The sequence below is a fragment of the Oncorhynchus kisutch genome, linkage group LG25 (assembly GCF_002021735.2).
Source record: "Oncorhynchus kisutch isolate 150728-3 linkage group LG25, Okis_V2, whole genome shotgun sequence".
NCBI classification, from domain to species: domain Eukaryota; kingdom Metazoa; phylum Chordata; class Actinopteri; order Salmoniformes; family Salmonidae; genus Oncorhynchus; species Oncorhynchus kisutch.
Window position 1 is genome coordinate 20,813,000 of NC_034198.2, and position 26,657 is coordinate 20,839,656.

Sequence of the window (26,657 nt, forward strand, 5' to 3'; positions counted from 1 at the left end):
GTCATCTTCATTCTTCATGTCTGTTCAGTGCCAAATCCGCTTTGGAGGAAGAAAGGAGATCGCCTCAGATTTAGACAGCAGGTACCAATGTGCTTTATTATTTTAAAACTGATATGATTTACTGTTGTTTTGTGTGTGAATGTGTAATGCGTGTTATGTATAATGTGCGTGTGTGTGATGTATTGTAATGCTTGTGTTTGTATCTCCCCTGTAGGGTGATCTGTTTGTGTGCCCAGTTTGAGGCTGTCCTCCAGCATGGCCTGAGGAAGAGTAAAGGACTGGCTCTCACTGCTGCTGCCATCAAGCAGGCCGCAGGATTCACCAGCAAGACTGAAGCAGGTACAGTCACATGACCTGGAAACAGATTACAGTGATATGAAGTATAAAAAAGTTTTTCCAGGAAGTACTGGTAATCTTTATCTGCACTGGGGGCCCTTCAAGATTTTGGTCAGGCGAGAGGTATATATATACTCTTAGTCAGATTATAAGAACTAACACAGCTAAAAAAACCACACTGAATCTGGGAATAATGTGTTCATCACTGGTTAGAGTACAATTTGTAGTAGACATCTAGCTACATTTTGACATTTTGAAGTTTGCATTTTGATTCAAGTGGATCGCAAACCTGGTAACTACTTCTCTGATAGAGTTCAGTGTGTCAAATCGGAGGGCCTGTTGTACGGACCTCTGGCAGTCAAACAGGGTTCAATTCTCGGGCCGACTTTCTTCTCTGTATACATCAATGATGTTGCTCTTGGTGCTGGTGATTCTCTGATCCACCTCCACGGAGACAACACCATTCTGTATACTTCTGGTCCTCTTTGGACACTGTGTTAACTAACCTCCAGACGAGCTTCAATGCCGTGGCCTCCAACTGCTCTTAAATCTAGAATCGGCTTCCTATTTCGCAACAAAGCATCCTTCACTCATGCTGCCAAACATACCCTTGTAAAACTGACCATCCTACCGATCCTCAACTTCGGGGATGTCATCTATAAAATAGCCTCCAACACTCTACTCAACAAATTGGATGCAGTCTATCACAGTGCCATCCGTTTTGTCACCAAATTCCCATACACTACCCACCACTGACCTGTACGCTCTCGTTGGTTGGCCCTCGCTTCATACTCGTCACCAAACCCACTGGCTACAGGTTATCTACAAGTCTCTGCTAGGTAAAGCCCCGCCTTATCTCAGCTCACTGGTCACCATAGCAGCACCCACTCGTAGCACCCACTCGCTCCAGCAGGTATATCTCACTGGTCACCCCCAAAGCCAATACCTACTTTGGTCGCCTTTCCTTCCAGTTCTCTGCTGCCAATGACTGGAACAAACTGCAAAAATCACTGAAGCTGGAGACTCATACCTCCCTCACTAGCTTTAAGCACCAGCTGTCAGAGTAGCACACAGATCACTGCACCTGTACATAGATGGGCTGTTTACAGATGGGCTATCTACCTACCTCATCCCCATACTGTATTTATTTATTTATCTTGCTCCTTTGCAGCCCAGTATCTCTACTTGCACATCTACCATTCCAGTGTTTAATTGCTATATTGTAATTACTTCACTACCATGGCCTATTTACTCCCTCATCTTACCTCATTTGCACTCACTGTATCTATACTTTTTGTTTTCTTTTGTTCTACTGTATTATTGACTATGTTTTGTTTATTCCATGTGTAGTAATGCATACTGTCCAGATCATGGAAAGTTACATAATATACATTCATTCCATATGGCAAAAATAATTCAATATCTTCATTTAGGATGATAGCAAATGGAGCAAACGCTTTGATTTTTTTCAATATTCACATATTTCTCACTAGTTTAACCATTTTAGAGATTTAAAAAAATGCTCTTAATTTAACTGGGGGACTTATTCAATCGACTTCCCTAGTAACAGCTTAATATTAGTAGAGTTCAAAAGCTACTTGCACTCAAACCGTGAAAAGGAATAACCAAAGGAGGCCAAGATGCTAAAATAATATACTTCATTTAATCGATACTCGAAAGAATAGAAAAGGTACAAGTGCAAGGTGCTATAAAAACAAGAAAAGGAGCATACCTAATATTAGCCTAGGAAACTGGAGACCTGAGAATACTTTACTCACCTCAGTAGGAGATAACGGCTGTGATGAGTGTCTACTCTCCACGCAGGAAACAGATGCTGTAGGACGACTGATAGAGAAACCAGGTGCAGATACTGGCTGTGAAACCAGAGGGTTATGCAACAGATTTAGTCAAAAACGACAAGAAAGAAAATTCTCTCTTTCTGAGAGCAGCCCAGCACCTGTTGTGGTTTCTTAAAAGAAGCAGTGGCAAAATTCAAACAGATAATTATGGCTGAACAAGTTGTAAAAGAGGTGTCCGTGGACCAGATGTTGTTAGGGCTGTCAAACGATTCAAACATTTCATTAAGTTAATCGCAGGGTTTGCTGCGATTAAACACGATTATAATCGCAAATTCTGAATTTGCTCAAAGTAAACTGTAATTTAAGATGTTTCATACAAAGATCATCTTTAATTTGTCTAAAGCAACGGTTAGCAACATTTGGTAAAGTGAGAAGGCACACTAACCTCAATGTCAACTAGTTTTTACATTGCATTGTTGTTTTTAGACATAGGTTATGTATTTAGGAAATTCCAAAACTTCAAGTTTCTAGATCATTTTTGACTTCATTGGGCCTCTCCATTAGCCCTTCCTGTCCCAGTTAACAAAGCCTTGGTGATGATGGAGAGAGAACTCTGGGACACAGCTACCATACTGAGTGTCTAATAAGTCCAGTGCTGCGGAGTGAAATAGGCTGTTTTATTACACATTGTTCTAAGGGCATATGGTAATGCTATGCTAAAGAGAGACCTCCATCGCAGTTATTCACACTAATTATCAAGAACGTGAAAACTTACAGCGAACAGACTTTCAAACTGTCTTGCAAGTTGGGTGTTTATATAAAGAGTGAAAACTCTGTTGGCCAATAGGTGATGTGTTTGGTGACTCTATCCTCTGGGGAGTTGTTGAGGTCTTGAGGACAAACTGAGGAAAATGAGGAAGGTGTGAACATGGCTAATTAGTCAGTGGATGAATATGATGGTTTAGAACTGTGATTACTTAGACGATCTTTAAGCTTTTACTGGCTGCTCTCTGACCTTTTGATCTCTGACCTTTGACATGGCCATTCAGAAGCTTCAGTTGGTAAGAAATGGCTTCAATTGTGTAGAAATGAGTTCACATTCTAGCTGTGTTAAAGGATATAGATCTTGGGAGTAGCAAGCAGTGGACATTCACTTTCTTTTTGGTGCATCTCTCTCTCTTTCTCTCTCTTCTCTCTCTCTCAGAGCTGACTTTCTGGCTCTATGTGAAGGAGCATTTGAACCGCCATGAGCTGCAGCGGTTCTACTCCCTGAGACACATCTCCTCTGAGCTGGGCCGTGGCCGCGCCTGGCTCCGCTGTGCCCTCAACGAACACTCACTAGAACGCTACCTACACATGCTGCTCGCAGACGGCATACGCCTCGGGTGAGAGTGTGTGTCTGTTTGTACGTCTGTATTTATCTCAGGTCTGTGTGTGGGTGTGGAGTCTGGACCTTTCTTTCCAGTATATCTTATTTCTTTGTGTTTTCTAGTACTTTCTATGAAGACTGGGCGTTTATTCTGGATGAGGAGCGAGCCAGCATGCTGCCCACCATGGCTGCAGGTGAGAGCATGACTCGGATTCCTGTGGTGAAACACATTCATGTCTCTACCATTCAGAGAGCTACTTTGCAGTAAGCCATGAGTCACAGTTGAGTCACTTACTCCCTGTGTGATATGCAGTCAGTGGTGTAGTGGAGGGTGCACGCTGGTATTTTGCGTAAGCGTTTACCCAGCAATACGGGAAGATGCATTGAAAGTAAAGGGAGTGTTATACTTATATACTTATGTTATACTTATCACCGCGACCTGCAATCTGAGTTTACCCACCTACTGCGTCTAGTGCAGTGCTGATGGATTTGGATTTATGTAGCACTTTTCCAATTCTCAGGGAGCTATACATTGTTAGTTGGGGAGAACCAACTCACCTTATCCACTACCATTAATGCTGTGTGAACGACTAGTAACTAGACCTTCTCCTCTCTCTCCACCCTTCACACAGGACTAAACTCCATCCTGTTTGCCATCAACATCGACAACACAGACCTGAACGGTGTGCCCCGGGCGGGCGGCTCCTCCTCCTCCGTGAGCCACCTCCTGAAGGAGTCCACCCAGGGCATAGGGAGCCTATGGAAGGAGTCCACCCAGGGGGTGAGCACTCTGCTCAGGGAGATCAGCACCGTCACCGCTGTGGTGCCAGGCTTCACCCCTACCCACTGCCCCGACGGATCATCAGACCCACTGCCTGTCCTGCCACGCAGCGCCTCCGCAGGTAGGGAGGAGAAATTACAATCAACTCAGACACTGAGGGGGACAGTGCATATGGACAATTATTTATATTCAGTTCTATTCATATTATTACTCAGGGAAGGAATAATACGCCAACAAACATGGAGAGCAAACTGACGACATGTTTTCTCTCTCCAGACTCTGGCCTGAGGAAGGAGCGACGGAGGAAAAAGAAAATCACCAACATCATCTCCTTCGACGACCTGGATGGGGGAGCGGAGGATGAGGAAGAGGTGGGGGGGGGGACTGTCACCCTCAGGAAGAGCACCACTGCTCCTCAGGTCAGTCTGGAGGAGGGTATTTACCCACTGGAGTCCTCCTTCTCCCTCTCGCCTCTCCAGAACGGGCTGCCCGATCCTGGGATAGTCAGCTGGGCCGGGTCTCCTCCTTTCTCCAGAGCTCTGCCTGACACCAAGATTATTGATAATGATGATGAGGAGGAAGAGGTATACAAGAGTAGGCCACAGCCACAGAGCCCCTTTCATAACACGGCCAACGCTGACCAGTGAGTAACCATGGAGACTAAGGATTATACATCATCTAGCACTTTCTTAACGATACAATAAGCAGGGAGAGAAACTCCTAATTAAGAATTGATATAAACAGGTGTACTTTATCTGTGTTGTAACGTGTGTCTGTTACAGAGTGTCAACGTGGGGCGCCCTGCAGGCCATAACTGATAATGACAGTTCAGACATCCTCATTCCTGTGGCCTCCAGCCACTCCTACGCTCAGCCAGGTGAGGCTCCTCTCCTCTACAGCAACAGTGTTTCTCAACCCAGTCCTCTGAGCCCAACAGTCATTTCTTACATAACCACAGAATTTTGGTTATAATGTGTTGGTTCATATGTGTTCATTTTTGGGGATAGTTTCCATAGCAACAGCAGACTGGTGTTAAAAGAGAATAGTGGGTGAGGTTGCTTAGTGATAAAGCTCATGAGAAAACAGAAGTGTAAATTTACTAAGCTTTTGTAGAATATGGAAAGCATTAAACCCAGACAGATACGTCAGCATTGAAGTACTTTCTCTCTCTCTCATTGTTTTTCACTTTCATTTTGTTTCAGTCGGCTCAGTGAAAGATACGGTTGCATTTCCTGTACAGACAGATTCCACAGGTCCAGTCAGCGACTACGAGACGACCAGATCCCAGCTACAGTTCAAGTAAGTTGTCAGTCCATTTTATATAAGCATCATCTTAACAAGGGTGGGAGGAAAACTGCACTCAGATCAATAATTTTGAGTTCAAAGCTCATCACTAAGCTAAGGACCCTGGGATAAACACCTCCCTCTGCAACTGGATCCTGGACTTCCTGATGGGCCACCCCCAGGTGGTAAGGGTAGGTAACACCATATCCGCCACGCTGATCCTCAACACGGGGTCCACTCAGGGGTGCGTGCCCAGTCCCCTCCTGTACTCTCTGTTCACTGACTGCACGGCCAGGCACGACTTCAACACCATCATTAAGTTTGCAGATGACACAACAGTGATAGGTCTGATCACCGACAACAACGAGACAGCCTATAGAGAGGAGGTCAGAGACCTGGCCGTGTGGTGCGAGGACAAGAACCTCTCCCTCAACATGATCAAGACAAAGGAGATGATTGTGGACTAAAGGAAAAGGAGGACCGAGCACACCCCCATTCTCATCGATGGGGCTGTAGTGGAGCAGGTTGAGAGCTTCAAATTCCTTGGCGTCCACATCACCAACAAACTTACATGGTCCAAGAACACCAAGGCAGTCGTGAAGAGAGCATGACAAAACCTATTCCGCCTCAGGAGACATGGGTCCTCAGATCCTCAAAAGGTTTTACAGCTACACAATCGCATGGTTACATCACTGCCTGGTATGGCAACTGCTCGGCCTCCGACCGCAAGGCACTACAGAGGGTAGTGCGTACGGCCCAGTACATCACCGGGGTCAAGCTTCCTGCCATTCAGGACCTCTGTACCAGGCGGTGTCAGAAGAAGGCCCTAAAAATTGTCTAAGACTCCAGCCACCTAGTCATAGACTGTTCTCTCTACTACAGCATGGCAAGCGGTTCTGGAGCGCCAAGTCTAGGTCCAAGAGGCTTTGAAACAGCTTCTACCCCCAAGCCATAAGACACCTGAACATCTGCAACTGGCTACCCAGACTATTTGCATTGCCCCCATACTCCTCCCCATTCTTCTACACTGCTGCTACTCTCTGTTATTATCTGTGCATTGTCACTTTAATAACTCTACCTACATGTACATATTACCTCAACTACCTCGACTAACCGGTGCCTCGCTATTGTTATTTTACTATTTTTTATTTTTTATTTTTTTTATTTGTTACTTTTATTTTTTGGGGGTCTTTTCTTAAAACTGCATTGTTGGTTAAGGGCTTGTAAGTAAGCATTTCACTGTAAGGTCTACACCTGTTGTATTTGGCGCATGTGACAAATAACATTTGATTTGAGTTGTTGGATGGAGATGTATACGTAACCTCTCTCTGTCTGTGGTGTTACAGCTTGGAGCCCAGCCCGCCGGTCCAGAATGCACCTCTCTCCAGTGTACTGTCCAGTGCCACCCCTGGTCTACCAGAGTCAATGACAGTGGGTGTGTGTGGTATACTGTACATGTGTTTGGTAATAAGAAGGGAATCCTGTATGATGATCATTTGGGCTGCAGGTAGCCTAGTGGTAACTAGTTGGACTAGTAAAATCGAAAGGTAAAAATCTGTTGTTCTGCCCCTGAACAAGGCAGTTAACCCACTGTTCCTAGGCTGTCATTGAAAATAAGAATTTGTCCTTAACTGACTTGTCTAGTTAAATAAAGGTAAAAAAAAAAGAAGAATAATCCCTTATTCAACCAGGTGATGGCACTGCTGAGTCAGTGTGCCTCTGTGTATTCTAACGGCAGCCTACAGTTTACTGTAACAAAGGATGATATGAGTGAAACAGAACAGTACACTCAGAAAAGCATGTCTTACTTGATAGATTTCATTTCTGTAAACAACACACACCATTAATTGACATTTTGTCCGCTCTACTGTCTTTCAAAACTTCCTGGAATGTAAAATGCCCTGATCCAGTCAACAGTTTACACACTGTCTCTGTTTTCCACTCCAGAACGTGATTTGCGTAATTTCCTAAAGCTTAGCAGAGGGTAGCTCGGCTGATGCTCATATTGATGCTGTTTCCTGTGCGTGGAACACACTAAGCCTGTAATGTGAGTTAGGGCAGGGGATCTGAGTGGGGCGGCACATCTAGACCCACAGGCACATCTATGGTCATGACTCACGTCTATAGTCGAACACTCACAGATTAGGGGCTCTCAAAAGAAGAGAGCTGTGTGTGTGTATTTGTGTTTGTGTGTACAGATAGAGAACATTGTGTGCAGTAAAAAAACTAAAAACATAATGGAGTCTGCCGTTTAACTGGATCTGTAATGGGAACCATTGTCCAAATCCATACACTGCCTGCATCACACACAAACCCACATACGCACAAGCACACACACACAGTTGTAGTGCAACAGAGGGGCGCCTCTCTATAAAGCTCCTTAATGGATTGCCGGTGCTAGCTTCCTGTGGTGAACGCATGGTTGTTGTAAATGTCACACCTATTTCTGGAGCACTGATGTGGAATTGGGAGCTCCAGATATAATGGGGCTCTCCTCTACCTTCTTCATCATCCTCCTCTTCACCTCCTCAACCAGGCACTTTGGGTTGTAAAACCTACTTTTTGAAATGCGTCTGGGGCCAAAACGAGCTCCACTTCTTTGCACTCCCTGCTGTTAATGTAGCCAAGAGCTGATCTGCATTATTCATTTGCTTTTAATTGAGTAAATACTTTGGTATTCATAAGGCTGCCGTATCTTGGCCCTTTTTCCATAGACCTACTTCTCTCAGTGCAGTGCTATATATTAGCCTATATCCATCATGTGAATAGAGAGCTGTGCTGTGACTGTATGGTGCTAAAGTGTGTTTGTATCTGGTCAAAGGTAGTATATTAGTAGCCTGGCTGGTCCCATGCTCTATGTTCTGGAGCTAACTCGTGTGTAGTCATGACAACGACAGGAGTTGGCTACAGGCAGCACAGTACAGTATGGAACCAGGTTAGTATTTAGGTATCAGTCAGCTCTGAGACTTAAATATGAGCCGAGCAAAAGAAATGTGAACAGTTAACACTTGTACAGAGATGTATATCAATTTGTTTGGTTCTGTGTTTTGTATGTCTCAGTGTTGTTAACGGTCTCTGTCCTCTGTCCACAGTGGAGCTCCGCCAGGCCATAGTGGCCATGATGAACAGGAAGGATGAGCTGGATGAACTGAACATGTGAGATCCTCTCTGCTAATGTTGGTGGGATGAGTTGATCTTTGATGTGAAAAATGTATGCCAGTGTTCTGTGTGTGTGTGTGTGTGTGTGTGACTGTATGCTAACAGTATTGTGCCGTTGTGTCCTCCGGGGCTCCAGGTCCCTGCGCAGCCTGCTGGATGGGGAGATGGAGCACTCTGCTGGGCTGAGACAGGAGACAGACGCCTTGAGGAGACGCCTGGATGAGCTGGAGGAGAGACACACAGCCAAGGTCCAGGCTCTGGGCAGGTGGGTACCAGATCGTTGGTGGTGGTTGTTCCCAGTGGCAGCTTCCCATGGCTACAGTAGGAATATTGGTGGTTAGAGACAGACAAACCCACACTCACTGGAAACAGTCTTTAGAAGTTCAATATGTGTATTTTTAAGTGTTGAGTATGCTGCAATGTGCACTTTTTACATTTGAGTGGTTTAGTCTTTCCACTCCTCTACGCCTTCAAGACAAACTGGAAACTCCAGCCACTCAAACTCAAGTGCTATCCTCCACCCAAATCTGGCCTGATCTGATCAATAGTAGCTAAAAATACTGGCGCTGGTAAGTAAGCCCTCCCTGTGTTTGTGTCTAACAAAGCCCAGTGGACATGAGCTGGGCTGAGCTGCTCTCATAGAGGTACCCATATTGATTCAGCACAGTGAGAGGAGTGGGTACTAGACTGGTTAAGACGTGGGCCACACACTGACTGAGGCAGTGCTTCTGACGTGCATTCTGAAAGTATTCAGACCCCTTGACCTTTTCCACATTTTGTTACATTACAGCCTCATTCTAAAATGCAACAAAAGAAATCCTCATCAATCTACCCACAATACGCCATAATGAGAAAATACAAAATAGAAAAATTCAGACCCTTTGCTATGAGACTCGCAATTGAGCTCAGGTGCTTCCTGTTTCCATTGATCATCCTTGAGATGTTTCTACAACTTGATTGGAGTCCACCTGTGGTAAATTCAATTGATTGGACATGAAAGCCACACACCTGTCTATATAAGGTCCCACAGTTGACAGTACACATCAGAGCAAAAACCAAGCCAAGAGGTCGAAGGAATTGTCCGTAGAGCTCCGAGACAGGACTGTCGAGGCACAGATCTGGGGATGGGTATCAAAACATTTCTGGAGCATTGAAGGTCCTCAAGAACACAGTGACCTGAGCAATCGGGGGAGAAGGGCTTTGGTCAAGGAGGTGACCAAGAACCCGATGGTCACTCTGACAGAGCTCCTCTGTGGAGATGGGAGAACCTTCCAGAAGGACAACCATCTCTGCAGCACTCCACCAATCAGGCCGTTGTGGTAGAGTGGCCAGACAGAAGCCACTCAGTAAAAGGCACATGACAGCCCACTTGGAGTTTGACAAAAGGCACCTAAAGACTCTTAGACCATGAGTAACAAGATTCTCTTGTCTGATGAAACCAAGATGGAACTCTTTGGCCTGAATGCTAAGCGTCACATCTGGAGGAAACCTGGCACCATCCCTACGGTGAAGCATGGTGGAGGTGGCAGCATCATGCTGTGGGGATGTTTTTCTGGGAGACTAGTCTGGATCGAGGGAAAGATGAACGGAGCAAAGTACAGAGAAACCCTTGATGAAAACCTGCTCCAGAGCGCTCAGGACCTCAGACTGGACACCTTCCAACAGGACAACCACCCTAAGCGCACAGCCAAGACAACGCAGGAGTGGCTTCGGGACAAGTCTCTGAATGTCCTTCAGTGGTCCAGTCGGAGCCCAGACTTGAACCTGATCTAACATCTCTGGAGGGACGCTCCCTATCCAACCTGACAGAGCTTGAGAGGATCTGCAGAGAAGAATGGGAGAACTCCCCAAATACAGGTGTGCCAAGCTTGTAGCGTCATACCCAAGACGACATAAGGCTGTAATCGCTGTGAAAGGTGCTTCAACAAAGTACTGAGTAAAAGGTCTGAATGCTTATGTAAATGTAATACTTCAGTTTAGTATTTTTTATAAATGTGTAAAAATGTCTAAAAACCTCATTTTTGCTTTGTCATTATGGGCTATTGTGTGTAGATTGATGAGGGGAAAAAACGATTTAATACATGTTAGAATAAGGCTGTAACGTAACAAAATGTGGAGAAAGTCAAGGGGTCTGCATACTTTCCGAATGTACGGTATGTGACACTGACTGACTGAGGCACATGTTTGCATGCACGGACACATACACACATGCAGGAAATCCTATTCCCTACCAGCATGGAGCTCCGGCCAGTCTCCCAGTGACGTTAGCAGAGCAGAAACTAGAACTCACACAGGCTGGCGGGTAGGCAGTCAGCCAGGAGAGAGGGGGCCTGGCCAAGGAGAAAGTGGTCCTCCTCTCTGTTTGGTGGGTGGTTAGAAGAAACTCACTGAGAGAAGACTAAAGAGATTGTGAGTTTTTCTTATTGTCATTCAGCGTTTCCTGAAGGTTGTTGGGAATGGGGTATTTTGATGTACGGTAATGACAACACCTAAGGTTTGGGCGGTTTTACTGTAGTTGTTGAGAGGATTTTAGTTGTTTTGCTGCTTTGTGAAGTCAATTATCCAGCTGTCTCAAGGGGCTACTGTACAGTTGAAGTTCTCCCACTTTGAACAATCTTCTACTGTCTATCTGCCTAACTTTACTGTGCTGTGGGCATTGAGGAAGAATGTTTATGAAAGGAAAACCAAAGTACATGTTTGAAGCATTGTTTGCAGAGCATATAAATAAGTGGTTCTCAAACATCTCAGTGAATCCCCTGAACTAAGTCACCTGATTCATCTAGTCAAGTGCTTGATGATTAGTTGACCATTTGTATCAGGTGTGCTATCTGTGGAATCGTTAAAATACATTGAACGAGAGGTTTGAGAACCCCTGCTCTAAATTGCTCTTAGTCTTAAACATCCTTTATTTTGTTTTGTTTTATCCTCTGAGTGTATTACTGTAATGTTTTCTCTAACTGGAGCAGCTTTATAGCATATGTTTTTTAAACTGTCCAATCCAAATAAAACCTCTGTGACCTCTATCCCAGAAGCCCTCAGTAGAGGTCACAGGAAGTTGTGTTGCATCTCTTCCTGCCTCTCACTCTCTCTGATATCTGGGCTTTTCCTCACCCCGTCTGAGACTCACTCCACTGATCCAATTTGACTAATGGGTTTAGAGAGGGTCCATTTAGACAGAGAGCTTTTTGGGCGGAATTACCCTCCATGTTAAACGCCCTCAACGACACGTGCCAGTTGTATAATACACAGGAAGGTGAGTGCTGTAGGATGCCTTTGAAACTTTCAGGGACACTTGCACCGTAATGTACAATGATGAACCCATATAAAAATGACTGTCTGCGACATATTCTACAGTTCCAGGGAATTGAATTTGGTCAGATACTGTGGATTTGGGTGGGGTTTGTGTAATAACACAGCCTCTACATTATCCTCATAGGATGTTCTCTATGTTGTCTTTCCTTTTATATTACTTTACAGTACAACAGACAGTGATAAACTACATAGACCCATACGGCCTGTAGGTTGCTCTTATTATATAGATATACCTGTCTGTCAATATGGAATTTCTCTCTGTTTCTTCCTCTGGTTCTGTGTCTTTAGTTGCATCATTGTATCTCTACCTCTAGATGTAGAGGAGATGCGCATTTCAGTCCAGTTCCTCAGGCGTCGGGTTCATGAGCGAGCCATTTATAGTTTATAGACCCTGCAGTACACATCCTGCAGTCAGCCTCTATCTCTCCAATGTAACATTAGACATGTACAGGAGGCGTGTGTGTGGGCTTACCCACACAAAGCGGACCTGTGTGTATGCGAGACGGGCTTACATCAGTTAAAGCCAACCTGTGTGTTTGTGTGTGACTGTTAACCTGCCTATGACTCAGCAGGAGGGCACATTCTGAGAGATCGATGAGACGCACCTGAGCCGTGGAATCCCCTCCCTCGCCTCCGGAATGCCAGACCATTTATTACCTTTAATTAAATGGCAGCGGAATTGTGTCTCGGCTCGCCGACTCTGATAACAACGGCCCAATCGTCCCTCCGAGAGCTCGTCAGCCGGCTTTCAGAGATCTCCCATCCCGAGTGTCCTTTGTAGGGGTAAAATGGGATGCGATAAGCAGGGTACAAAGAGCAGGGGAGGAAGGCAGGTAGTTATTATTTACAGCACTGTAATTCTCTTAGATTCTGATTGATTTCCCCTCAAACCAACAGTAATCATCCACACAGGCCCTGTAAGAACATATACCACTACACACCTTTTCTGAACACACACACACACACTTGCACCACCCTTGTGCACAGTCTCCAGTGACAGTAAGCAATCACAGAAAACCTGTAGGGCTGCATGTATAATCCAGCTCCAGAGATGGGCTGGGATTTACAAGGCTGTAAACCCGCCACAGACACAGAAACCAACACAGTTACTGTTCCTGTCTGTGTACTGTTCCAGTCTGCTGCTCTCTCTGTATGGGCCTAGGCCTTGATTCTCTGTTTGTGTGTGTGTGTGTGTGTCTGCAGGGAGAATGAGGTCCTCAAGGTCCAGCTGAAGAAATACGTGGGAGCTGTCCAGATGCTGAAGAGAGAGGGGAGCCAAGGAAACGACACTGGTAAGACCACACACACACTCTATCTCAACACTATCCAGGCGGTATCATAACCGGCCGTGATTGGGAGTCCCATCGTCATCCGGGTTAGGGTTTGGCCGGGGTAGGCCGTCATTGTAAATAATATATATTTTATCTTAACTGACTTGCCTAGTTAAATAAAGTTGAAATAAAATAAATAAATGTATCTAAACAGGGCAGGAGAAATATCTTCTTTTGCCTGACAAGGTCAGTGTTGTGTCACCACTCAAGGACGTTAGTGGATAATAAGCCTGGTTTGAGATATGCCTCTGTGATACGTAATTCGTTTCCCTCCTTTTGTTACTTAGTCATTTTTGGGAATTTGGATAAAAGTGACTTTCTCTCATGTTGCCTGGGGATAAATCCACGCTGTGCAAAGGGTACAGAGATAAGACTGTTCTATCAAAGGGAAACTAAATCAACATGGCAGATTATGTAGGGAGACAGAATGCCTAATGACATTTTGGGAGGAGAGATGGTGGTTATCAGTACTTTTCTCGGGTCCTGTCGACACTGGTATCTCTGGTATCTCCCTTCTACAGAGACAGGGATTCTCCTCAGGCACTGTGTGGGACACCCGTAAGGCACAAGGATGCCTAGGATATCGGCCAATTTAAAACGTGACTTGTGTTTTGAGAATTGTGATGTAATGTGCTTGTGGATGTTCAGCATTGTTGGGTTGTTTTTTTAAGTGTTTCAGGATCATTGCTTTTGTGTAAGTATCAAATATATAAATAATTTTTATATTTGTTGAATAAATCATGTTTTTAGTTGAAAAAGGTGACTTGGCTTCTGCCACTAGTTAAGGGGAAACATGCACACAATGGTTAAAAAAATATCCCAGACACACAGCATCTCAGGTCTCAGCAATTATGTAGTAGTCAGACTCGTCAAATCTCCAACATGGATGTTTGTCTAAAGTGACACGTGGAGCAATGCTCTGGGACACTGACAATGTGTAATAATGAATTGGCTTCCGGAAGGCTGTAGAATCCTGACTGAGGTTACTTTTCGACACTAATCAAGGGCCTCCGCACAGCCGCCTGATGAATTACCCACAATCCTCCTCAGCCTTTCATGGTCCCCAGTGGAGTCTGGCCCAACAGTGTACATAGTGACGCTCTTGATATAAATATCCCAATTTGGCTTTTCCCTTGTTTTCTTTCGCTTTCTTCTCTCCCTCGCTCTCTCTCTCTCTCAAATCAAATTAATTTTCAGCAGATGTCACAAAGTGCTATACAGAAAACCCCAGCCTAAAACCCCAACCAGCAAGCAATGCAGATGTAGAAGCACGGTGGCTAGGAAAAACTCCCTAGAAAGGTAGGAACCTAGCAAGTAACCTAGAGAGGAACCAGGTTCTGAGGGGTGGTCAGTCCTCTTCTGGCTGTGCTGGTTGGAGATTATAAGAGTACATGGCCATTAAGGCCTGATCGTTCTTCAAGATGTTCAAACGTTCATAGATAACCAGCAGGGTCAAATAATAATCACAGTGATTGTAGAGGGTGCAACAGGTCAGTACCTCTGTAGTAAATGTCTGTTGGCTTTTCATTGCCGAGCTTTCAGAGATCGAGACAGCAGGTGCGGTAGAGAGAGAGAGTCGAAAACAGCAGGTCCGGGACAAGTTAGCACGTCCGGTGAACAGGTCAGGGTTCCATAGCCGCAGGCAGAACAGTTAAAACTGGAGCAGTAGCACGACCAGACTGGGGACAGCCAGGAGTCATCAGGCCAGGTAGTCCTGAAGCATGGTCCTAGGGCTCATGTCCTCTGAGAGGGGATGACCTCGTTCTCCATCTCTGTAGAAGTGTAAAACACAGGCATACTGAATCCCCTTTTGCGTATAAGTCTAAATAATTTCCCCCCTGCATCCCTTCTGTCTCTATTGCTAATGATGTGCCATACTCCATCAGGCTTTGGTGTTGAGTTATAGTTGAAAGAGATGAGAGGGGGAAACAATGAAATTGATGCACAAGCGCTACAATACAGGCTTTGTTTCATGTCCTGTCAACACTGTTCACCTGATCATCGCACAGCCTTTTGAAACTCCTCTAATGATGCAGCTCAATCCAGATGTCATCTTTTGAACGCAGCTCAGGCAGAGACAGGCTACTGACAACCCATCTGAAACAGCTTTCCTCTCGTTAAACTCGATGCTGTTTTCTCTTCCCTCCTCCTGACGTCTCGTCTATCCACGTTTGTTTGGATTCTCCCCAGCTGTCGCCGTAGATTGTGTGTGTCACGGTGTCTGTATGTTATTGCTGTGTGACTGACTGACTGACTGACAGCGGCGTGAAGGGAAGGCATGCCACATTGTTCCCATGTGGCGTGTATCATTATTTGTGGTTATGGGATGAGACAGATTGTATGGGATGATTAGTACGGTGTATATAGTAAACTAATATGTCTTTCAGTCTTTAGGAAGCTCTTAGAAAATACCCTAGAGCCACTGGCATAGTCGTGCTGTACAGTAATTCACAGTAAGCTATGAATTCTCTTGGGAGCCTTCACAAAGTATTCACACCCTTTACTTTTTTATTTGGTTGTTTTACAGCCTGAATATTACATTTAGTTGTTTTTGTCCCTGGCCTTTCACACAATACGCCATAATGTCAAAGTGGAATAGTGTTTTGAGAATTGCTTTGGTACAAATGAATTAAAAATGAAAAGCTGAAGTGTCTTGGGTCAATAAGTATTCAACCCCTTTATGGCAAGCCTAAATAAGTACAGGAGTAAAAATGTGCTTAACAAGTCACGTAATAAGTTGCATTGGCTCACTAATGTGTGCATTAATAGTGTTTAACATAATTTTTTAATGACTGCCTCATGTCTGTGCCCCACACATACAATTATCGGTAAGGTCTCTGTCGAGCAGTGGATTTCAAACACAAATTCAACCACAAAGACCAGAGAGTGTTTTCCAGTTGCTTGCAAAGAAGGACACCTATTAGTAGAAAAAAAGCAGGCATTGAATATCCCTTTAAGCATGGTAAAGCTCTTAATTAACACTTTGGATTGTGTATCAATACACCCAGTACCTACAAGGATACAGGTGTCCTTTCTAACTCAGTTGCCGGAGAGGAAGGAAACCGCTCAGGGATTTCACCATGAGGCCAATGGTGACTTTAAAACAGTTACACAGTTTAATGGCTGTGATAGGAGAAAACTGAGGATGGATCCACAACATTGTAGTTACTCCACAATAGTAACCTAATTGACAGAGTGAAAAGACGGAAGCCTGTACAGAATACAAATATTCCAAAACATGCATCCTGTGTGCAACAAGGCACTTAAGTAATACTGCAAAAAAATACAACGTGTAATGTTTGGGGCAAATCCGATACAACACATTATTGAGTACCACTCTCAATATTTTCAATTATAGTGGTGGCTACATCATGTTATGGGTATGCTTGTGATCTGGGGAGTTTTTCAGGATAACAAATACATGTAATGGAGCTAAGCACATGCAAAATCCTAAAGGAAAACCTGCTTCAGTCTGCTTTCCACCAGACACTGGAAGATGAATTTACCTTTCAGCAGGACAATAACATAAAACACATTGTCAAATCTACACTGGAGTTGCTTACCAAGAAGACAGTGAGTAGCTTGAAAATCTACTTGAAAATCTATGGCAAGACCTGATTTTGTTTAGCAATGATCAACAACCAATTTGACAGAGCTAGAAGAGTTTTGAAAAGAATAATGGGCAAATGTTGCACAATCCAGGTGTGGAAAGCTCTTAGAGACTAACCCAGAAAGTCTCAAATCTGTAATTGCTGCCAAATGAGGTTCTAACATATATTGACTTAGGGGGTTGCATAGTTATCTAATCAAGGTATGAGTATTTTATTATTCCAGATGTTTTACTTTCTGAGGACACTGTACTCCCATTTCCGAGCATGCAATACATATGAACATTTTCTATACAGAATGTTTAGCTAAACTCGCTGTAGGCTTGAGATATGCATCAATTTATCAGTGGCTCCCCATATTTCAAGTATCAAATCCAATGAAGTAAGCGAAATCCGAGTACGAATATACCAATGAAACACTGGCCACAGAGGCATGATATGAGGGTCAACTTTCTCTGTCCCAAGGTCAGGATTCAACCTTCTTCATTTCATCTTTGTGATTCTCTCCTTCCAGTATCTGTTTACATTTAAGGTATTAATCTCAAACGCATATTATTTCTTCTTCTCCTAAATTAGATTTAGGCGCTCTCTGACCCCTGCTAGATTAATCTGTGCTGGAGCGTCTCACTTCATACGCTTTAATACCTCCATTTATAAGAAGCCCTCGACAGGCGGGATTAATCTCAGTTCAGAAAACAGATTACGACGGCAGTTAAAAACGAATCAACACACAAAGTGACGTTGCTTCTCATGCTCCTTTGACAGACAGACAAGCTACTTAATGAAGGAAGCAACCAGTAGCATTTTTCACCTACGTGACTCAGGCCGCCAGAGATATGTTACTAATTCATTACACACACACACACACACACACACACACACTGCCATATCTATCAGACCTTCCACGCCGTAGGGTCATTTGTGTGTGTGTGTGTGTGTGTGTGTGTGTAATGGTGTTTATTGTGTTTGTGTTGACTAATGTCAGTTCCTGGGGGTTGACATGGGATGAGTGTTTATTAAACAGATGGTGTGTGTAAGGGAGATTGGGGTTTGTGCCACCACCATGGAGCCTCTTAATGAAACAGAACTGTGTGTGTGTGCGTGCGTGCGTATTAATTTATTTTGCTTGAATAGAGAGGCTCGTTTATTAAACCAGAAAGTGTGTGTTGGTGTGGGAGAGGCTCTTTATTAACCAGCCGGTGTGTGTTTACCTGGGTGGAGGGGTGTTACAGAGACAGGTTGGCCAAGGTGGTCAGCTGAAGGGGACCGGGTGGGGCAACCGGTCTCATCACCTGAGCTGTACAGTGTTAATGAACATTTTAATCAACGACCGCATGCCAGAGATGGTTCAGTGTCATTATGTACTGTAGCCTCCCACCTGGCCAATCTTCATGAGGGGGAGATGATAGGGCATGAAAAGGGAGAGTAGACTGGGTGAAGTGGGAGATGAGGGGGTGGTTGAGGGTGGCAGGGAGAGTAAGAGGGGACAGGGCCTCAGGCTGCTACAGGGCATCAGGTGAAATACCTGGAGGAGACCTCCAAGATGCACCTCTCTTCTATGTCTCCCGTGGTGTTTATCAGCTAGGCCTATCCTTCCAACACCTGGTCCCCTATGCACGCATGAACACACACTTGCATGGACACACACACACACACACACACACACACACACACACACACACACACACACACACACACACACACACACACACACACACACACACACACACACACACACACACACAGTCAGTAAGGGATTACATCTGGCTCCAGTCTGGGGAACCTGTGTTGTATTAACAGGGTAGCCAGTCATTTACTGCATGACTGCCCAGCCTGATAACCATTTGATATTCATCATGCAGAGGAGAGGAGTGACAAACACTGTTCAGATGAAAGGATGGGGAAAATGTGGTGTGGGCACGTAGGCTGTTCTTTACTAAACTTGTTTTGTCATTGTCACAAAGTCACTGGGTGGAGTAGCTGAGTGTGTTTGTGTGTGTGACTGTGGGAGGGAACTAATTCTAACTGCGTTTGTGTGTGTGACCTGGAGCTGGGTGATATTGACAGAAATCACAACTAATTTACTGAATTATCACAATAACAATAAATGGAACGATATGTTTATAACATTTAATGTGCACCACAGTTATTTTTTAAATATTACCCTTTAAACTACTACTACTATTTTGAATGTTGTAGCTATCAATTGTTAACAATCACAAATATTAGCAAACGTTTCATTTCAAACTTCATATTTTTCTATTAGGGCCCTATAGGTTATTTATCATAATGAACTAAATCAGCAAAATGTCCACAATAAGTTGTCGGTGTTGATAGTTTTAGGTTTATCGTCCCAGCTCTAGTGTGCACTCTGTGTGTTTTATAATCACACCAACAGCTGTATGTGTCAGCCACCTGCCGTTACTCAGATAAACTCAACTTCAGAGGGCCTGCGCAGCACCGCTGCAAAACACTGTGGCAGCTCGCAAGGTGGGCGGGGCTTAGGGATGTCACAGAGACTGCCCAGAGGCGCTGGGCAGTGACCATAATCAAAGTTAATCGGTGATCTCCCAGGGATACAGATATAGGTGATAATGAAATCAAGGAGACACCCTGCTGCCAGCAACGGTTTGGGGCTCACTGTGCGTCCCTTTCAGATGCACCTGTACTAACATTACTGTACCTCAGTTCCACCTCGCAAAGTTTGCATTTCCTTCTCATTTAACTACTCAAAGTATTGCCGTACAGGACTTTCCAACTGTTGGCGATGACGTAGTGGTGGAGAGTCGACTCCAAAATAATTGATTCCTCGACTCCTTACACATCGACTCCCGGTGTCGACTCCCATTTCTGAATATCAAGATTCGATTTCGCAAGGAATCGACTCCTAAGATTCATCATTTTTGAACGGAGGAGACTGATTTGTTGCCGTTACTAATGAGAACACAAACAGTTACATCTTTCATGGTGAGCTAGCGAGGGATGCAGAGAGATGGGAGAGGCACAGGGTCGGACACCAGGCAGTCAGTCAGAACCATGCACTAGGCCGGCAATCAAAATCTGCATCTCGCAATGGAATTCCTTATCTCGCAATTTCTTGGCTTACAATGTCTCGCAACTTCAGTAAACCAGGGCCTATCATCAATGAATAGTCTACGATATTGTACACGCAACAGACCTAAGACTGAACACACACTCACATTATTAGTGAAGAGAACGAGCATGAAGAGCAAGCTCGAGTCTGTATCACATTAATGGAAACCAAATTTGTTCTCAGGGCCGGCCTGCTGGTTTTGACTAGCAGAGTCACTTTTTGTAGCCGGTTAAGAGAACTTACACAGTAGGTTAGGATAATTATCGTGGCAGGTTGGGAGTATTAGGTTAAGGTTAGGAAAGGGTTAGATCAAATTATCCCCGAGCAACACGACAACCAGCTCTGCCCTGAGAACTGTCTTGATTTCCACTAATGCGATGCTGCCAGGGCGAGGGAGAGAGAGAAGGGGACAGGCAAACTGTGGGGCGCATTACACTACTGGTCAAAAGTTTTAGAACACCTACTCATTCAAGGGATTTTCTTTATTTTTACTGTTTTCTAGATTGTAGAATAATAGTGAAGACATCAAAACTATGAAATAACATATATGGAATCATGTAGTTATTTTATATTTGAGATTCTTCAAATAGCCACCCTTTGCCTTGATTACAGCTTTGCCCACTCTTGGCACCCCCCCGTGCAAGTGTAATTAAATGAGCAGTTAGCATTTGATTAAAGCTGTGATTAAATGTGATTCATCATAATCTGATGATATGGAACATGCGGTACATGTTACGCTACACACCAAATATAGGCTACATCTGCTGGCTCTTGCGCTTGATGTTCCATATTTCTATGTATTACTATTCCATTGTATCAATCAGATTAGTGTTTTGTTGTTCAAAGAGCTCTTTGAACTTGTTCATGAATTTTTTTAAACCTGACATTTTGTTATGGTGTTATCAGCTGAATCAGTTTTAATTGAGTGTGTTGTTTGATAGCCTGGCGTCGAGCCACGCTCTTTGGTTTAGAAGTCGTGAAGGGTTGGATTTAGAGCAGATTTCTCATCAGAACGGGGAGAATTCTGTTTCTCCGTTTAACTTGATTCTATTTTGCACAATGTTCAGGGCCTTACAGAATATCTTGAAACCTTTGTGTCATATAACGGGGATTAGGTGTGAACTACTAAAGACTGTGAACCCAAATAAGGAAGGTATTTGTAAAGCGTTATACTTCTATCAAATTAGTTGTCAAATGAAAGCTAAGAGTCTATATTTTGGAAGAATGAAGGCATAGATATATTTTTCAACTATTTTCCATCTTAAAAATGAGGCATAAGTAAAGGCTTTGATTTCTGGATAAACAGATGGAAAAGGGATCTTAGAAAAAACATATACTAGAAAAAGTCTTAGGGCATCAGAAATACAGTCGTGGCCAAAGGTTTTGAGAATGACACAAATATACATTTTCACAAAGTCTGATGCCTCAGTTTGTATGATGGCAATTTGCATATACTCCAGAATGAAGAGTGATCAGATGAATTGCAAAGTCCCTCCCCCAAACTTTTCCACTGCATTTCCACTGCATTTCAGCCCTGCCACAAAAGGACCAGCTGACATCATGTCAGTGATTCTCTCGTTAACACAGGTGTGAGTGTTGATGAGGACAAGGCTGATCGAGTTCAAATAACAGACGGTGGTGGTGCTTGGAATCATTGTTTTTTTCTCTGTCAGCCATGGTTACCTGCAAGGAAACACGTGCCGTCATCATTGCTTTGCACAAAAAGGGCTTCACAGGCAAGGATATTGCTGCCAGTAAGATTGCACCTAAATCAACCATTTATCGGATCATCAAGAACTTCAAGGAGAGCGGTTCAATTGTTGTGAAGAAGGCTTCAGGGCGCCCAAGAAAGTCCAGCAAGCGCCAGGACCGTCTCCTAAAGTTGATTCAGCTGCGGGATCGGGGCACCACCAGTACAGAGCTTGCTCAGGAATGGCAGCAGGCAGGTGTGAGTGCATCTGCACGGAATATCTGCAACTGAATTGGCTACAGTGGGAAATCATAACAGTCACAAAACACAGTTGGGTCACCTGCTCCCTTCCACTGGCATACTGTTATGTTCAACTCATAACTGTTTTCATTGTCTTTCTGGTGGTCAAACCAAGAGTGTTAAAGATTTTTTTTTTAACAATTCAACTTCATATTCATCAGCACCACCCCAACATCAACATATGGGAAAAATGTGTAATTTTTTTTGTACAAAAATTCTCCCCAATTTCATGGCATCCAATTGGTAGTTACAGTTTTGTCCCATCGCTGCAACTCCCGTACAGACTCAGAACAGGCGAAGGTCGAGAGCTGTGCGTCCCCCGAAACACAGCCCAGCCGAGCCGCACTGCTTCTTGACACTGTGCCGCTTAACCCGGAAGCCAGCCCGCAACAATGTGTCAGAGGAAACACCGTACACCTGGCAACCGTGTCAGAGTGCATTGTGCCCGGCCCGCCACAGGAGTTGCTAGAGAGCGATGGGACAAGAACATCCCTGCCGGCCAAACCCTCCTCTAACCCGGGCGATGCTGGGCCAATTGTGCGCTGCCCCATGGGTCTCCCGGTCAAGGCTGGCTGCGACAGAGCCTGGACTCGAACCAGGATCTGTAGTGGCACAGCTAGCACTGCGATGCAGTTCCTTAGACCACTGCGCCTCTCGTGAGGCCCTGTGTTTTTATGTTTTGTAGTAAAACAGATATAGGAAAATAAGTTTGATCAATCATCAACTAATTAGTAGACAATTAGTAGCCATCTTTCTCTCTCTTTGCCTCTCTCTCACATTCCAGTTAATGTCACCTTTCCCAGCTTTTACTGACACCTACATGAGTCCCCTCTGCTTCCATTTACTGTAACCAGTATCCTCACCCACTGAGCACCGGCCAACACCGGACGTCATTGAAATTTGGTCAGTCCACCCTGGCGGACCGGAATGGACCAAATCTGAACCTATTATAGATGTGTTTCACAAGTTTGGATAGTACAGTACAGTGAGTAAGAGTACAGTACAATACTGTAGTAGAGTACAATACAGGCCAGTACAGTAAAGAAAAGTAGATTATAGTAGAGTAGAGCAGGTTCCCAAACTGTGAGGCATTTTTGGGGTTGGAACTCAGTCCGGCTTTCAACTTACTCTTGAAAGTTGTAATAGTAGAATTCACTAATAGAATGCTTCTGTCATGTCAGTCATTGCAAACCTTTGAGTTATTTATATGTCCAGATGAAGCGCATGTTTTTTTAGCCCATAGAACAAAATCTAATGTTTGAGTAACTTAAATATCACATGGATACATTAGACATGGCAAAATGTATAGAAATGCAAGAACATGAGCTGTAGAACTGCAAATCGTCTCAGCACCTCATGGCAAAATGTCTAGAATTGCAGGAAATAAGGTTTTAAACCTGCAACATTTTCTCTCTGTCAACAAGTGGGGTGTAAACAGTTTGTCTCATGAACAGTGCTTGTGCCCATAGGGGTTCCACAATGCTGGAAGGCCTGAGTAAAAAAGTTTGGGAACCCCTGCAGTAGAGTACAGTATAATGTACTGTACTGAACTCTACTGTGCTGATCTCTGCTCTACTCTGCACTGTCCAAACTTGTGAAACATGTGGAGAATGACATTCATATCCATAATTATGCATCTCTGTGTCGTATAGGGACCCATGATGTAATTCCTTTACTGGGTGTAAATCCACTTCACATACTGTAGTTCAATAACCAAAATATACTTTTTCAATCTCAAGGTGTCATGTAATAGCTGACACCCCATTCTTTTCTGCAGACTTTCTGCATCTTTTGAATCTTAATACAGAGCAGATATTGTGAGTCTTTGGAAAATTGACTCACATAAGAACCTGAGGTAGATCGTATGTTAATTCAGCTTCTGAAGATCACATCTGCACAGTTCTTCCACTAAATTAGTTTTTGTACATTTTTCTGTGGAAATTGTTCAAAGTAGTCATTGTACATAGAGCTGTATGGTTTGTTAAAATTTGTAATGAGTGTTTTTTTGTTTGGCATACGTTTTAAACCGAAGAGAAAAAAACTGAGTCAAAGTGTAATTCCATTACAGTGGAATTGTCCATATGTTTATAACATGCCAGGCACAGTGAAAAGCACAGGCGAGTTTTGCTTCAAGTCCTAAAGCATTACTTTCAATAGGACGGAAATCAAATCTCTGATTGAAATATTGAACACTGGAAACTGGCCCATGAAATCCCTGTTCTCCGTTCAAAATCGCCTGTAATGGTAGTTGTAGGGAGATGAAATGTTATTTATATTGCATTGTCTTTAGGCTGACCTCTTGACCTGATTTAACAGGCTGGATTTGAGTAATGGGCCTCTGGAGATTCTCACATGAGAGGGAGAGAGAGAAGTAGCAGTGGAAGTAGCCGAGTAGAGGGAGAGAACAAAGAGGGAGAGGGAACAAAGAAGAGAATGAGATAAGTACAGTATACCTGGAGTTTTAGCTGTGGCAAAAGAAACGTTCCTTTCATCCTCGCAGGTAGAGAAGTTTGAATGCGAGTGCTCTTTGTGTTAGTCTGAATATGAAACACAGTGTTCGGGAATGTTGGGGCTGCTGTTGACACCTGGAACTTCATTGGCTAATGAGCGTGTGGCTGCCAACACAACAAGGCAGGAAATATTAAAGGCTGCTGTTGGAAACCAGGATCTTAATATAGATATGTAATCAACAGATCAGCAGAGATGATTTAACAGACATGTTAAAGTAAATACTGAGACACATAATCAACTGACTATCTGGGATATGTCAAAGTAGCCAAAATACTCAGGCGTTTATCAACAGAATAGCTGGGTAGATTTCACGTCTGTCAAAGTAAATAGGCAGCTGGTTATTAGACAGCTTCTTTCACTGTCATCCTATCTAGAATGGTAGAGAATTTCTAATCAATGTACTATAATGGTAGAAGAGAAGGTAGCAGTAATCATCATTATGCTAACATAATTGTCTCTCTCTAATATCTAATGGAAGTTTAATTTCCACCATAATTGTCTGCCCTCCTGATTTAAATCAGATATTCACAGGGGTGTTTGTTAACCATAGTTGCTTAATAAAGTTGCTGCTTGTATCCTTTCTTTCCTAGTAGTGTCTGGATGTATGTGTGACATATTAACGTTTCTTCTCCCACCTAGATAATGCATGGATCGCTCCTTCCTACCCATCCTGACTGCTCTGCTATACCTTTAACCCATAGATGGCAGTGTTTCCATGACTCCATATGAGCCCTGTCCTGTATGGTGAGGGGTGTGAACCTGGGGAGCAGAGCAGACAGGCCCTGACAGCTCTCCCTAATGTAGATTTACCATAATGTCCTCGTAGGAAATGAGATGTACAGTGTTAAATAGTTTGGAAAGACATTTGAGACATCTCGCTCCGCTGCCTGCGATGACCTTGCTGTAGAACCACAGACCAAAACGCTTCAGACTGCCTTTGAGTAATGACGCTAATGATTGGGACCAGAAAATTCATCCTTTTCTCTATCTGGCACCTCTGATCTTAACCTGTTGATAAGTTGGCTTTGGTCTAAATGGACAGAAACGACTATATAGTAGTATTTCCTTTAACTGTTCACCCCGACCCGCCTCTGTGCTTCTTCCCTCTCTGGTCTCTCAATTAATACTTCCTTTGTTCCTGTAGCCATAGAGAGGCGGTCTGTGTTATTTTTATCCGCACAAAGAGGGGAGAGGCCGAAAAGGTTTTCTTTTTAAAAGGAGATGTCATTCTCTGTTGAGTACTGTTAACTTTAAATGGTCCTTGCTGCGGTGCTGTCAGAATTTACGCGTCTCTTTGTGATGTAACGGACTGATGACGGCTAACTGAAGTTTTAGGAAAGTTCTTCCAGCAGGTCGTATCAGATCATCAGACAGGATGTTTAGGTTCAGTAAGTAACAACTCGTATGAGATGAGGACATTCATTAGTAGTCAGCGATTCTCACCTGCAGCGAGGCATAACACACACATACAGTGCCTTGCAAAAGTATATATACAGTGGGGCAAAAAAGTATTTAGTCAGCCACCTATTGGGCGAGTTCTCCCACGTAAAAAGGTGAGAGGCCTGTAATTTTCATCATAGGTACACACAACTATGACAGACAAAATGAGGGGGAAAAATCCAGAAAATCACATTGTAGGATTTTTTATGAATTTATTTAAATAAAGTCCACCTGTGTGCAATCTAAGTGCCACATGATCTGTCACATGATCTCAGTATATATACATCTGTTCTGAAAGGCCCCAGAGTCTGCAACACCACTAAGCAAGGCGCACCACCAAGCAAGCGGCACCATGAAGACCAAGGAGCTCTCCAAACAGGTCAGGGACAAGGTTGTGGAGAAGTACAGATCAGGGTTGGGTTATAAAAAAAATATCAGAAACTTCGAACATCCCACGGAGCACCATTTAAATCCATTATTAAAAAATTGAAAGAATATTGTACCACAACAAACCTGCCAAGAGAGGGATGCCCACCAAAATTCACGGACCAGGCAAGGAGGGCATTAATCAGAGAGAACCCGGAAGGAACTGCAAAGCTCCACAGCGGAGATTGGAGTATCTGTCATAGGATCACTTTAAGTC

The 26,657-nt window shown here is 43.9% G+C and overlaps 1 protein-coding gene across 1 annotated transcript in view; it reads left to right on the top strand.

Moving 5' to 3' along the window:
- The window catches only part of snx29 (sorting nexin 29), a 106,596-nt gene that overhangs the window by 4,321 nt on the left and 75,618 nt on the right, over positions 1 to 26,657 (top strand). Inside the window, exons 3-14 of the mRNA XM_020460609.2 lie at positions 29 to 81; positions 215 to 339; positions 3,340 to 3,520; positions 3,628 to 3,698; positions 4,137 to 4,406; positions 4,562 to 4,928; positions 5,068 to 5,162; positions 5,488 to 5,584; positions 6,916 to 7,004; positions 8,662 to 8,725; positions 8,865 to 8,993; positions 13,244 to 13,332. Coding sequence (XP_020316198.1) covers positions 29 to 81; positions 215 to 339; positions 3,340 to 3,520; positions 3,628 to 3,698; positions 4,137 to 4,406; positions 4,562 to 4,928; positions 5,068 to 5,162; positions 5,488 to 5,584; positions 6,916 to 7,004; positions 8,662 to 8,725; positions 8,865 to 8,993; positions 13,244 to 13,332 — 1,630 coding nt within the window. The remainder of the gene's footprint in view (positions 1 to 28; positions 82 to 214; positions 340 to 3,339; positions 3,521 to 3,627; positions 3,699 to 4,136; positions 4,407 to 4,561; positions 4,929 to 5,067; positions 5,163 to 5,487; positions 5,585 to 6,915; positions 7,005 to 8,661; positions 8,726 to 8,864; positions 8,994 to 13,243; positions 13,333 to 26,657) is intronic.